This window comes from Geotrypetes seraphini, chromosome 9 (assembly GCF_902459505.1).
Source record: "Geotrypetes seraphini chromosome 9, aGeoSer1.1, whole genome shotgun sequence".
Lineage (NCBI taxonomy): Eukaryota > Metazoa > Chordata > Amphibia > Gymnophiona > Dermophiidae > Geotrypetes > Geotrypetes seraphini.
In genome coordinates, this window is record NC_047092.1 from 190,137,238 (window position 1) to 190,152,804 (window position 15,567).

At 42.5% G+C, this 15,567-nt stretch overlaps 1 protein-coding gene across 1 annotated transcript in view; it reads right to left on the reverse strand.

Annotated features, from left to right (window-relative positions):
* Nucleotides 1–15,567, reverse strand: part of EPHB3 (EPH receptor B3) — a 123,317-nt gene that overhangs the window by 22,448 nt on the left and 85,302 nt on the right. The window contains exons 10-11 of the mRNA XM_033958035.1: nucleotides 2,982–3,104; nucleotides 2,636–2,883 (exon numbers count right to left, since the gene is read on the reverse strand). Of these exons, the coding sequence (XP_033813926.1) occupies nucleotides 2,636–2,883; nucleotides 2,982–3,104 (371 nt within the window). The remainder of the gene's footprint in view (nucleotides 1–2,635; nucleotides 2,884–2,981; nucleotides 3,105–15,567) is intronic.

Below are 15,567 nucleotides of genomic sequence, written 5' to 3' on the forward strand. Positions count from 1 at the left end.
TTATGTACCCCCACTCCCTTTTGTTTTTTTCTTCTCGTTCTTTTCTTCTAAGACAAAAATTGTAACTTTTCCTCTTCCCCTCCTACTCATGTTTGTATTATATGAAAGAATTTTGTTAATTTGTTTGTCTTTACGTATTATATTTTATTTTTGATTCTGTTCATCGCTTAGTATTTCTAATAAGCGATTCATCAAATGTTAATAAAACTTAAACTTGAATTTGAAACTTGAACATATTCATTGAGGAAATCCTGAAAACCCGACTGGATTGCAGCCCTCAAGGAGGGACTTTGAGAACCCTGCTCTAGACAGTGAAAATAGCCTATCCATTCCTCCTTCCCCACAGAGAAATGCTGAAAAGACAGAAACCCCCTGTGATATGTTCCGTTTGCTATTTACAGTCAGAGAATCACACTAGACTATTGAGCGTACAGTGGATTAAGGGACTGCATGCGATGAGGCATCCTTTCACCGCATCCATTGGCCTTCTATGGATACAGTTTTGTCCAAATTTGGTCTGGGCTCCCATTGGGGGTGTCAGAGTTGTTCTACATCTCCCCTGCTTTTTGTACTAGTGAAGGAACCATTAGCAAGTATTCATAGACTTCATGTAGGTGTCATTGAATATAAATTTGTGCTTTTTGTGGACAATTTGCTTCTGTCACTTACTAATCTCTTTATCTCATTTTCAAACCTATCTTCTCTTTTGGAAAGACACTCAGTAGTCTCAGGATTTAAAGTTAACCTGATGAAGTCTGAAGCTTTTAATGTTAATTTGGATACTGCTCTTCAAATATATTTTAGTTTTAAATGAGTGGGCAATAAAATTAAATATTTGGGTGTTTATATAACCAACTATTCTATATACTTTTGCAAGCTGTCTGTAGGTTGCCCGCCCTTTGCAAATATACCACCTTCTGGGAGCAACATTATAAATTGGTCTTTCGTTTATACATTTCTCCTAAGAGGGCTCACCTTTCTGGGTTCTGTGAGACAGCTGCCTGTCTTCGATGCCAAGCCCTTGAATCAGGTTTGGGACATATGTTCTTGACTTGTCCTCATATTCAAGAATTTTGGAATGCCATTTTTCTTTTTGTAGAGCGTATTTGGAACATTACAATTCAACGCTCCCCTTTGTTCTTATTTGGAGCTGTCCCCCATTATTACCCTCATCAAAGGGGGGCTGCTGCTTTCCTTAAGTGGACTATGTTTATTGCCCTGAAATTTATCTTGCTGAAATGGCTTGAGGGTGAAGCACCAGATTACTCCATTTGGCAGTGTCGGATGATTACCCTCCTGATGTGGGAACGGAGGGATGTGATGGACTTTTCCTCTCTCCCAGGGCGCATCTTTCAACGCACTTGGGAACCTTTTTGCTCTACTATGGCTCGCAGTTGTTTGCTTAATTGTTGATTTCATGTTTTTCTGTATCACCATGACCCAGTTGGTATGCCTGAATCATTTTGTTAAGTCTTAGCTTATGTTGTTGTTGTATTTGGAAGGAGGATCTGGGGGGCAGTTTTTTTTTTTGGGGGGGGTTGTTGGGGGGTTTTCACAAGGGGAGGGAGTGATGTGGAGGTGGGGTTTTGTAATACAAAAAGTTGAGCTTGTCTGCATTTTGTTTTGTATATTTGTTGGTTTTCTTGATGAACTCAATAAAATATATTTGAACATATAACCAACTATTCTGGTTTGTTTAATGCAAATTATTCTGCATTACTGCATGAATTAAAACTGGACAGAGACAGAAAAAAGGGAGGAAAGCTGAAAGGGAAAAATTAATATGTTGGAGACAGGCATAGCAAGGGAATAGAGCAAGAGAGAAGAGAAGAAAAAAATGGACAACAGGCATTAGAAATAGAATTAATAGTAGATAGACAAAAAAGCAGAAAGAAACTGGGACCAAGATGATGGGGAAAAAAAAAAAAGTCCAGACAACAAGGTAGAAAAGTGTTTTATTTTGAATTTATTAACTGGGATATTTTAGCTCTAGGATATGTGCATCGCAAATATATTTGCATTGTAAACAGTGGCCCTGCCAACTGAAGACCTACTCTTTTGGTCTGGCAACCAGAAATCTCCAAGCTTTGCAGCTAGTAGCCATATTCTCAAGATGCCACTGCTTTCTTGCATGCATGGAAAGCCAAACCCTGGGGGTGGGATGCAGCAGCAGCTCTGAAATACTGTTGCCAGCTGCAGAACTTGGAAAGCTCTGGTCACTGGACCTGAGCAGGGGGACATCAGCTGGTGAGGCTTGGGGATCCCCACCAGGTAAAGCAAGGAAGATATTCATTTTGAGGGAGCCTAAGCTCAAAGTCCACATGCACCCTAAATATTCCATAACAGCCCCTAAGCTGTGCCTGTAATTTCTCTCTGTGTTAGCACTCAACTCAGGTCTACCCTGCCAACTCATCAAGTTTTGGTTTCTCCATCACATCTATGGGCTTGCAGTCATCCCTTTCCTATACTAACTGGAAATGCAAGATAATAGATGCTGTGGAGCAAAACCAGAACTGGATCAGTCTGTCAAGAGTGGCAACCCTACAAGGAACCCCCACACTGCACCTGCTGTGTGATAACTCCCCCTATACTCCACCTGCCTTGTCTCACAGCTCTCAGAGTGATCTGTACTCACACGAAGGAAAGAGTCCAAAGCCCCATTTTCCATATATTCTGTCACGATCATAACTGGCCAGCTCTTGGTTACTACACCCTCCAGATGGATGATATTGGGATGTTCGAACTGGCCCATGATGCTGGCCTCACTGAGGAAGTCCCGCCTCTGTCGGTCTGTGTAACCAGCTTTCAGGGTCTTTATCGCCACAAAGATCTCTCGCCGTCCTGGCAGTTTCAGGCGTCCACGGCACACTTCTCCAAACTCTCCTGTCCCATACCAAAAAGCAAAGGAGGTGAGATTTAGGAAATCAGTGGCAAAAGGAATGAATGCATCTACCAGGAAAAAGAGTAAACAAACAGCTTACCTGCTCCAATCACCTCTTCAATCTTCACACAGGAGATATCAATCTCTTTGGTGAATTCTCGCATGGCCTCATTAGGGTCTTCATAAGTGAAGGGGTCAACATAAACTTTCACCCCAGGTATGACTAAAAGAGGGTAAGAAAGAAAAGAACGTAATACTCTGTCATATCTCAAAAAGTAGCAGAGCTTAATTACATCTGCCTCAAACTGACAGCCAATGACAGCACTTCAGTTCCAATTCCTCCTCTCACAAAGCCAAAGACTATGAGGCTCATAATTGAAAGAGAAAAACGTCCAAAAACCAGCCTAAGTCGGCACTTGGATGAACATTGCCAAAATACGTCCAAGTGCGGATAATAAAATCGGGATTTGGATGTATTTCTAAACGACCTAGGCCTTCATTGTGCCACTGAATGACCAGAGCTAAACAGGGCGTGTCAGGAGGAATGTCGAGGGCGGGAGTTGGGCGGGACGTGGGCTAGCTTAGACTTAGTCGTACTGCAAGTATAAACGAAAGTTATACAGCATCGACTAGCCCGCCTACTTTGTAGGGCTTTAAACTAGGTAAGTTGTGGGAGGGCACACACTCACATTCCAGAGCAGTAAGTAACTACCCTTAGAAGGTGAGTCACAACCACACTTCTGAGTCCAAGGTCAGTACCCATATTATACATGATAATTTAGGGGTCACACCAACTCGGAAGGTACTCTCTTGACAGGTATGGAGGGCTATGTATGTAATGCACACAGCTTAGGCAATAAAATTCTGGAACTGAAGACTGAAATAATGAACGCAGACTTGGACATGGTGGCAATATCCGAGACCTGGTTCACGGACTCGCACGGGTGGGATATGGTTATTCCATGTTACAACCTACTTCGTCGTGACAGAGAGGGCAAGTTAGGAGGAGGGGTAGCACACTAAGGAAAACATCAAAACTACCAGAATCACAGATGTTAGATACACCGGGGAATCCCTCTAGGTAAACCTGGCCAGAGGGAACGATAAATGCCTGCACCTTGGTGTGGTATATAGACCTCCAAGACAACAGGAAGACAAAGATATGGAATTAATCTATGACATAGAGAACATCACTTTGCGTGGGGACACAGTACTGTTAGGGGACTTCAACATGCCCGATGCAGATTGGAACACACTTTCTGCGACTACATGTGGCAGCAGAAGAATATTAACCTCCATAAAGGGTGCACGACTCAAACAAATGGTATTGGAGCCCACTAGAGACCAGGCGTTACTGGACCTGGTACTCACCAACGGAGACAGCATCTTGGAGGTCTCGGTGGGCGATATGCTGGCCTCCAGCGACCATAACATGGTATGGCTTAACCTCAAGAAAGGTTTCTCTAAATCAATCACAGCGACGAGGGTCCTCAACTTTAGAGGCACAGACTTCGACCGCATGGGAGACTTTGTCCATCGGGAGCTGCACAACCAAGCAAAAGCAGACAATGCGGAGGCTATGTGGTCAACTCTGAAATCCACCCTGCACGAAGCAACAAATCGCTATATAAAAACAGTAAGCAAACGTCGGAGAAATAAAAGACCCCAGTGGTTCAGTACTGAAATTTCGGATCTCGTTAAAGAGAAGAAAAAAGCATTTATTGCCTACAAACATTTAGGAAAGCGGGAGGCGAAAGAAGACTATCTGGACAGGTCTAAAGCTGTCAAAAAGGCAGTCAGAGAGGCCAAGTTTTGAATAGAAGAGAATCTAGCATGGAATATTAAGAAAGGGGATAAATCCTTCTTTAGGTATATTAGCGACAGGAAAAGAAACAAAGATGGGATAGAACGCCTTAGACAATCGGACGGGAAATATGCAGAATCAGACTCCACTAAGGCAGAACTACTTAATGAATACTTCAGCTCAGTCTTCACCTGTGAGGCGCCGGGAGCCGGTCCTCAGCTACGGACAAGGGAAAGCCAGAAAGACCCGTTTCAAGATTTCGAGTTTATGCCCAGTAGCGTATACTGCGAACTTTCAAGACTCAAAGTGAACAAAGCCATGGGACCAGACAACCTACACCCCAGGGTGCTCAGAGAGCTGGGTGATGTCCTGGCGAAACCATTATTCGAGCTCTTCAATCTTTCACTACGCAAGGGAAGAGTCTCCTCGGACTGGAAAGCAGCTAACGTTATTCCACTCCACAAAAAGGGCTGCAGGACAGAGACAACAAATTACAGACCAGTGAGTCTCACATCCATAGTGAGCAAACTCATAGAAACACTGATCAAACAGAAACTTGACACAATCCTAGACGAGGAAAGTCTACGTGATCCCCACCAACATGGATTTACCAAGGGCAGGTCCTGCCAATCAAATCTGATTAGCTTCTTTGACTGGGTAACAAGTCAACTGGATGCAGGGGAGTCCCTGGACTTCAGCAAGGCTTTTGATAGCTTCCCACACCGCAGGTTATTGAACAAGCTGAAATCGCTGGGATTAGGGGAAACACTAACTGCATGGGTTAAGGATTGGCAAAGCGGTAGACTTCAGAGGGTGGTGGTAAAAGGTACCCCCTCCAAAACATCGGATGTGACCAGTGGAGTGCCACAAGGCTCGGTCTTGGGCCCGATTCTATTCAACTTATTCATAGGAGATATGATCCAAGGGCTTAGAGGAAAAATATCATTGTTCGCCGATGACGCCAAACTGTGTAACATAGTAGGTAAAAGCACTTTGCCTGACAGTATGAAACAGGACCTACTAGTATTGGAACAATGGTCATCGACTTGGCAGCTAAACTTCAATGCTAAAAAATGTAAAGTAATGCACCTGGGTAAAAGAAATCCGTGCAGAACTTACTCACTGAATGGTGAGACCTTGGCTAGGACCAAGGCAGAATGCGATTTAGGAGTAATCATTAGTGATGACATGAAAACTGCCAATCAAGTGGAAAAGGCTTCCTCCAAGGCAAGGCAAATGATGGGTTGTATCCGTAGAGGTTTTGTCAGCAGGAGGCCAGAAGTCATAATGCCGTTGTACAGATCCATGGTGAGACCTCATTTGGAGTATTGTGTTCAATTCTGAAGACCACATTACCTGAAAGATGTGCTGAGAATTGAGTCGGTTCAGCGAATGGCCACCAGAATGGTCTCGGGTCTCAAGGATCTCCCGTATGAAGAAAGGCTAAATAAACTGCAGCTGTACACACTTGAGGAACGAAGAGAGAGAGGAGACATGATTGAGACGTTTAAATATATCACGGGTCGTATCGAGGTGGAAGATGATATTTTCCGTCTTATAGGCCCCTCGTCCACCAGAGGGCATCCACTAAAAATCAGGGGAGGTAAATTTCATGGTGATTCCAGAAAGTATTTCTTCACCGAAAGAGTGGTCGATCACTGGAACAAACTCCCTCTGCAGGTGATCGAGGCCAACAGCGTGTCAGATTTTAAGAGAAAATGGGATATTCACTTGGGATCTCTAAGGGTGTAAAGCAGTGGTTCCCAAACCCTGTCCTGGGTGACCCCCAGCCAGTCGGGTTTCAAGATATCCCTAATGAATATGCATGAGAGAGATTTACATATAATGGAAGCGACAGGTATGCAAATCTCTCTCTCGCATATTCATTAGGGATATCTTGAAAACCCGACTGGCTGGGGGTCGCCCAGGACAGGGTTTGGGAACCACTGGTGTAAAGCCAGGGGAGTGGGTCATTAGAGTGGGCAGACTTGATGGGCTATGGCCCTTTACTGCCGTCATTTTCTATGTTTCTAGGATCAACAGAACTTGGACGTTGTGACTTAAGATCATTTAAAACATGGTCTAAGTCACAAAAACTCACCTAAAGTGACTGGATAAGCACTGCAAACACAATACAGACCCCCACACACTACCCCAGTGATCACCAACCCCTCCCCTAAAAATATTAATCACAACTTGAAAACTGTGCCTCCAGAACATCATCACCTGGCAGCCTGGCATAGGAAAGCCTAGTTGTGCTGCACAGAGACATCTTAAGCCATCTTGGGGTGGGTTAGGGACCCATGGCAAGGAGGACACATGCCCATAAGCTCCTGTAATCACTGCATTGATACTGAAACATGTGCACTCCCCTATACACCCCCAAAACCCTTTTGTACTGGCATATAAGTGGCTCCTGTAGCCATAAGGGCTATTGGGGTGGTAGATAAGTGGGTCTAGGGGATTCTGGAGGTGGTTTGGGGAGCTATAGTGAGATGATGACATGGCACCCTTTTTGTGAAGTTCACAGCAGTGCCCTGTAAGGTACCCCACTATTTAGGTGCCATGTCTGGGTGTTCAGTCCATCACTTTGCAGACCCCTCCCATGTCCAACAGGGTTTGTTCTAGGCGTTTTTGACTTGCACGAAAATGTGGTATAAAGATGGACGATTTAGCAGCTTGGATGATCAGATCGGCAGGACGTATACTTAGACGATTTTTGAAACGAAAAAAAAATTTGAATGTATTTTTCAAAAATGTGTCCTAAGCTGTTTTTTACTTTGGATGACTTGCGACTTAGACAAAAACGGACTTAGACGTTCCTTTCGATTATGCCCCTCCACGCCTCTCCCCACGTAAATTAGTGGCAGCTAGTGAGAGATTTAAATGGGTAGACAAAGTATTAATTTTTTTCTATAAAGGCTAATATTAGGATGTTTCCCCTTTAGAATCTTTCCCCAGCAGGAATCCTCATTCTCACTACCCTTTGCAGTTTTAGAATTTGCTGGCAAGAGTTGGGTTGATACTAATTGGCCTCTCCCACTCATTGAATTTGAAAGTAGTTTTCTATTCCATTACAACCCTCTTAGGCTCGTGGTTCTATATGTAGGCATAGAAAATTTGTGTCTTACCTAATAATTTTCTTTCCTTTAATCCTACCAGAGTAGTCTAGCATGAGATAATGGTTACTGTGGATGGGCAGACTAGATGGGCCATTTGGCCTTTATCTGCCTTCATGTTTCCATATTTCTATGTCTGTCAACCAATGGATGGAGACAAAGAAGGAAAGTAGCTTTCTGTAACTTGTCCTGCAAGGGTATCTTGCAATCATGGAATGTTCAGTATTTCAAATAACCAAGCAATAGTTCTTAAAACCATACCTTTGCTCAACATTGAAAGTTGAAAGCAACAATCCAATACTACACCAGTGATTTTCAACCTTTCATCCCACAGCACACTTAGAAGGTGCAAAAATTGCCAAGGCACACCAACTGGAATCTAACCAATACCTTCCTGTCTCTTCTAAGGAAGGTGTGGCTCACTGGTACAGCTGCTGCCTCAGCACACAGAAGTGTTAAGATCAAATCCTGGTGCTGTTCCTCGTGAACCTGGGCAAGTCACCTAATCCTCCAGTGCCCACCACTTTGAATGCCAAAGGCACAAAAAGGCTCCCATTCCATCTTCACCTATTTCTGCAAGTAATCTCTATCCCCACCTATATCTACAACCTTCAGGAGTAATCATTCATTAGAGCACCAATAACTGCTCTGTGAAACTGGAAAAACTGTTACAGACATCAAATGCCAGCAGAATCCTTCACTCATTTGCAGACAAAACTGAAAGCAGAGATACTGGGTTCTGCAGCACCAAAATTCCTGTCGTCCTGTACAGTTCAAGACCCTTGCGGATGCAATTTCTTTGAATTGACAAAATTCATTTACTAGACAAAATAAAACCATTTTCATACCTTTGCTGTCTGGAGATTTTATTTTTCTAATTATCTTGCTCCCGGTCATGGTTCTGCTCTTTTTTGCTCTGAGCTTAGCTCTGTTTTCAGGACCTCCTGCCCATTTGATTTTGGGTATTTTTTTTGTCTCTCCTTTCTTCATTTCCTACCTTTCGACCATCTTTAGCACTGATCTTTCACATTCAACTTTCTTCTAATTTCATCCTCCTTCTCAAATCTAGTTTGCACTTCTCTTTCATCCACATGCAGCATTTCCCATCATCCCCTTCCTTTCCATCCATCTGAAAGTTATACAGCACAGGATCGACAGAACTTGGACGTTGTGACTTAAGACCATTTAAAACATGGTCTAAGTCAGTGTTCTTCAACCATCGGTCTGTGGACCGGTGCCGGTCCACAGAAATTTCCTGCCGGTCCACAGGGTCAGCACGTGCATCAGGCCCAAAACAGTGTTCTTCAACCGCCGGTCCACGGTGCAATCATTGCAGTGTTATCTTTGAGCCAACTCCCTCTTCCTCACTGATTCAGTGCACAGAGTCACGGGCAGTGTCTCCTACGGGCATCCTGCGCCTGAACCGGAAGCCTTCTCTCTGATGTTGCAACGTCAGAGGGAAGGCTTCCAGATGAGGCACGGGACACGCAAGGAGCTGCTGTCTGCAGCTTTATGCACTGCATCAGTGAGGAAGAAGGAGCCGGCCTGAAGATAATACCGGGGGCGGCATAAAATGGCCAGGTGGAGCAGGCCAGAAGGTAAGCCATATCATGGAGGGAGGGAGACAACAAAGGTAGGGGGGAATGATTTTATTTTTGAATTTAGTGATTGAATTATGTCAATTCTGAGAATTTACATCTGCTGTCAGTGTACTTGTGTACTTAATTTTGTGGTTAACCATTATGTGTTGATAATAAGATTATATTGTGTATCTGTTTAAAATGAATGGAAAAAATAGTGTTACAATTAGTACTATTATGGGGCGGGGTCTAGGTTGGAGATTGGGTAGAGATGGGCGGGGTCTGGCTCACGACTTAGCCCAGTGTTCTTCAACCGCCAGTCCATAGACCGATGCCGGTCCACAGAATAATTATTTTATTTCTGCCGGTCCATAGGCGTAAAAAGGTTGAAAAACACTGGTCTAAGTTACAAAAACCAACCTAAAGTGACCAGATATGCACTACAAACACATAATTCATTTGCAGCATCTTCCCCTCTCCCCTTCCATCCATGTGCAATTTCCCCTCTCCCTTCTCTTCTATACAGGTGCTTTTTAACCCCCCCCTACATACTTCCTTCATATCTAGAATTTTCTCCTCTTGCTTCCCTTCCGTGTGTAGCTTCTTACCCTCCCACCATGGGTCTAGAATGCTTTCTTACCTCCCACTGTCCACATCCCTGCAGACCTACAGATTTGCAGCACTGGCTAGCAGCAATTACATATAACTCCCTCCAGCTGGCCTGAAGCTGTTGCTCTTCCCACATGGCAACAGAAAGTTGCAACAGAGGGGGAAGGACCCCAGGGCTGGCCAGAGAGAGAGAGCCTGTTGCATGTATGGAGGCCCAAAGGAGCAGAGGAAGATAAGAAAACTATGCTGGATCCATAGGATGGAACAAGGGAAAGGGAGGTATGGAGGAAATGCCAGAATGCCGGAAGGATTTTGGAGCGTATCAATGTCTATGCTCGCAGGATACCTGTGGCCTCCGTGGCACACTTGAGAAGCAGTTGCAGCACACCAGTTGAAAAACTGACCTACACCAAGACAAGAGGCATATGGTCTACTGATATCTATTTATTTCACGAGTTGTATGGGAGTGATCATATTGAAGAAGCCTGAAAACAAAAACAATGAAATCTGCAAAAAAAGATGACGAGGAAAACACTCCACATAGAGGAAATAAGATCAATCAGGGTGGGTAGGACTAAAGGAAAGAAAATAATCAGTTAAGATGTGAATTTTCCTTCCTTAACAGCCATACCAGACTAGTCCAGAACAAGCAGGATGCTACAAAGCAGTGCCCAAGAATGGTGGAACTCGAAGTTCATAACAAAAAAACACATGCAAGGCAAACACACATTTCCTCCAGGCACAATTGGCAAGGAAGGACGTAGACTATTTCTAGACAATATTTCTGATAGTATCCAACAGGGAAAAAAAAGGATGAAGCAAGGCAGAAAGTCAATCATCATGAAACAAACCCAAGAATAACCAATTGGAACGGAGTGCATGAGGTGGTATGTACAGCACCATATAGATACAATACGGTATCATTGTCTGCATAAAAAAAAATCAAACGAGACCGATGATGAACACGTCACCCCAGTAAGGACACGAAATCAGTTCAAGTAGTGTCTTAGGTGTCTGAGGACTTGGTAAATACATCTATTAGCTGCTAACAGTTTGTTCATATCAAGTTACATGCCCAAAAGCCTTACACTTATTAACAGAATAGAAATGTGCTAGCTGACACAAAGATACGAGTGGAATTCACATGAAGTGCCATACTAAGACCCAGACTAAAAATAATGGCATCCATAAAATCACGTTGCAGATATCGTTATTAGTTTCACAAGAAAAAGGCAAGATTTTTCCATTTTTTTAAACATTCAAGAGCAAAGACTTACTGCTCCTACAACTCAAAAATATCGACTCTTAATATAGAGTAAATAAAAGAACCATTGTGTCACAACTTTTCCTCTGCTCAATAGGATCCAAAAGAAATAAAAGCAGCTCAGGATGAGATTTTTTTCCCAGCCTCCATCCTACTGCTGGAACTGAAACTTCCAACACAGTAGCCAACTAAGAGGAGAGTTGAAACCCTTTAAACTCTAGAGCAGTGGTTCCCAAACCCTGTCCTGGGGGACCCCCAGCCAGTCGGGTTTTCAAGATATCCCTAATGAATATGCATGAGAGAGATGTGCATATAATGGAAGCGACAGGTATGCAAATCTCTCTCATGCATATTCATTAGGGATATCTTGAAAACCCGACTGGCTGGGGGTCCCCCAGGACAGGATTTGGGAACCACTGCTCTAGAGGAACGTGCTTGTAGAAAAGGGAGCCAGTTAGTAGAAAAAGCATTAACTTACCTCCTTGAGAAAATAAAACATGAAATGAGTAACAAACTCTTGCCAATAAGCAGTCTGTTTTATAAAAGCCATTATCCTTTTCAAACTCTCATTTATAGTATCAAAAAAAGAGCATCAGAGTGTCACCCGAGCTCCAACCAAATGTGTTCAATATAATCGTGTTAAGTTGTCCGGTAGGATCCCCCTGGCTGCTCTACTGACCCTAACCTGGTAACAAAATGGGTCAGGAGCTGGCTGAGAAGCCTCAAAGAACAGCTGCACAGTGCATTTCTCCATCCACTAGAAACCACTGAACAGTCATGGCTGCATGATACCCTTAAGAGGTGAGTCACAAAAATCTACTTCTACTTATTAATTTTTGTATTTATATACCACTTACATTCAGGTACTCAATTATTTTTCCCTTTTGGTCCTGGTGGGCTCACATTCTTTCTAATATACTGGGCTACTGGGGGACTCCTCTATAATGCAGTTGCCCTGTGATAGCTTTCACAGTGAAAGCTAATAATTGCACAGTTTATGGTGGAATATTTTATTTATTATTTCTATAGCGCTACCAGAAGTACGCAGCACTGTACAGTCACAAAGACGACAGTCCCTGCTCCAAAGAGCTTACAATCTAAACAGACAAGACAGACAAACTGGATGTCATGGATACAGTTAAGGGGAACGGTTAATCTGCTGCCTGGGTTGGTGGGCAGTGGGGAGTAGGATTATGAACTGAAGTCTTTCTTCTGGGATCGTTCCCTCAACTTGAAAGATTGCAAATATGTCCCCAATTCCAAAAAATCTTTTGAATTTAGACTATTTTCCTGAACATTTCCACCCAATATCCAATCCCGGTATTATTTCTAAAATTACAGAAAAGATTGTATTTGAACAATTGCTGGATCTCATTGACAAGAAATTAGTTTTACATTCTTGTCATACAGGATTTTGAACTAAAGGTCTGCACGGGAACAAGGATCGCGGGAATCCCACGGGAATCCCCCCCTAACCCACGGGGCTCCCACAGGGACCCCCCTCTAGCCCACGGGACTCCCACGGGGACCCCCCCTCTAGCCAACAGGACTCCCACGGGGATGGAAGGCTTTGGAAGCAGGGTTCGTCCATATAATATAGCGGATACGTCAGCCTTAGTAAAAGAGGGGGTTTATAAGTTAATTACCTGAACAGAAAACAAAAAAAGGGTTCCACCAAAGAGATTCCACAAGGAAAACAGCAGCGCAAACACAAAAGAAACTGTGGAATTGATGATCCTGTCAGAAATAATTGCTGCTTTTTATGGGGACGGGCAGTGATGGAGGTAATTCCTTGCGGGGACGGAGAGGATCCTGGTGGGGACGGAGAGGATCCGGGCGGGGATGGGTGGCATTTCTGTCCCCGCGCAACTCTCTATTTTGAACACATCACAGTACAGAAACTACAACAGCAGCTCTGAACAGTGAGCTGCATCCACATCTGGATGCTGGAAGAATTGTTTTGCAAGCCTCTCTTGATCTCTCATCAGCCTTTGATCTTGTGAACCATGCATTCATTACTAGTTTCCCAGATAGCTTCAATAGGTATTAGTGGTTAGTTTTAAATCATACCTTACTGGAAGAAAATTTAGAGTGTCTCCTACAGCGTCTTCCTCGTTCTTGTTTAATTTGGACTGTAGAGTCCCACAAGGGTCGCTACTTTCATCTCTACTATTGAATATTTTTTTAAGCCCGCTTGCAACCTCGATTCAGGAATTTCATATCAAGGCATTTATATATGCTGATATTTTACTGACCTTTGCAGTCTCTCCATTTAATATTGATTTAGTCCCTTTACAACGATATACCGATGCAATCTCAACATGGCTTAAAACGCATGGGATGATACTTAACCCAGGAAAAATGACTGTTTGTTGGATAATTGGACTGATGTTCCAAACTAAGATTGGTATAAATCTATTTAGAATCGACCTACAACCTGTCAATTCATTTTGTTATTTAAGAGTTGTCTTTGATTCGTTTTCTTTCGAATTGCAAATTTCTCAAGTATTCAAGTTTCAAGTTTATTTATGGCTTGATATACCGATCTAGTGTGATATAAATGGGGAGATATTATGTTTTATACTGTGACTTTTCACGTTAATATTGCACTCCTATTGATCACAGTTATATCTTCTTAAATATATTATTTCTTAAAACTAATAAGATAATATGAATATCTCATTTGAATACCCGGATGCGGACGACACTTCACACTCAACACAGGAACAGATTGTCGGTCAAAAGGGGTTGTCTATTGTATCCAATGCCCCTGCGGACAATTATACATAGGACAAACTACACGCATGATAAAAACACGAATAATAGAACATCTCAGCAACATCAGGAAAAATCGTGTCTCCGCCCCCCTGGTATCTCATTGGATGGAGAATTCTCACACAGTGGAAGAGCTTAAATACACGGTGTTAGTACAAATACATGACACTGGAGGTAATATATCAAAACAATTAATTCAAAAAGAACAACGTTTCATATATAATTGGCAGACCTTGCACCCACAGGGTTTAAATGCAGATATAGATTGGTTAGCTATATAATGCATTATGATACTCCCCAGGCAGAGTTAACATCCGGGATAGTTTATAATCCAACCTCTTCCGTTCAACGCTCTATATAAATATAGATTCAGGGTAATAGGAGGTACTTGGTTCCCAGATTTTGAAGCAGTTTGACCTCTGTTTGCCGGTCTCAGTTAACACATCACTTTGAATAGTCTTTAATTGAAACAACAGTAATAATAGCTATAGCTTAGATCTTTTATAAATCTAACAATGATAAGTAGATCTAACTAGTGTATTTTCTTTTATAGTGTCCCTCCCCGACGAAGGAAACGAAACTCGAGTCGGGGGGACGGGAAAGAATTTTGAAATCATGGTTGTGGATTTTAACACTGCACGTTAACACTTTAATTTGGTCACTGATGAGGTTTAACAAAGACAAGTTCATCTACACTAAGCCTCCCCATTCAGATAAGTACTATCTCAGTGTTATAACAGGCTAAGAATATTGAGGGAGGGCGGGGACAGGTGGTTGCAATGATGGTCCCCTTGTTAAACCCATTTTAGTGACTACACTATTTATTGGGTAAAAGGTCTGAGCACATCACCTTATGATATATATTCATATTATCTTATTAGTTTTAAGAAATAATATATTTAAGAAGATATAACTGTGATCAATAGGAGTGCAATATTGATATACCGATCATCACATGTATCTGGATGGTTTACAATATTACAAATTGGTAAAATCTAATATAGAAATTTGGTTAAAATAAAATAAAGAGGGGGTAAAACTAAGACTAAGACAAAATTAGACTTATTAGAAACGAAAGGAACTGGGGAATAGAGAAGTTTTAATTACAATATGTAAATAAAAATAAAAGGAAGGATAGAGGGTTAGGAAGTAACAGAAGGGAGATGGGGATGTCGCATCTTAAAAGCATTTTTTCCCCCTTTAATAGGTTCTTAAGTGCATTATTGATAGGCATCTTTGAAAAGGAAAGTTTTAAGGTTTGCTTTGAATTTATTAAGAGAATTTTCACTGTGAAGATAAAGTGGCATTGCATCCAAGAGCGAGGGTGCGACTACTGAAAAAAATGGAATTTCTAGTATAGTAGAGGTCCTTGATAGAGGGGACTATCAGTAAGATCTGATTCGTAGATCTAAGGACCCTAGGAGGGGTATGTGGGATGAGATATTGGTCAATAAAAGCAGGAAGGTGGGGGGTTGTTATTTTAAAGGTTAGAAGAAGAATTTTATATGTTCTGTGAGAGACTGGTAGCCAGTTTA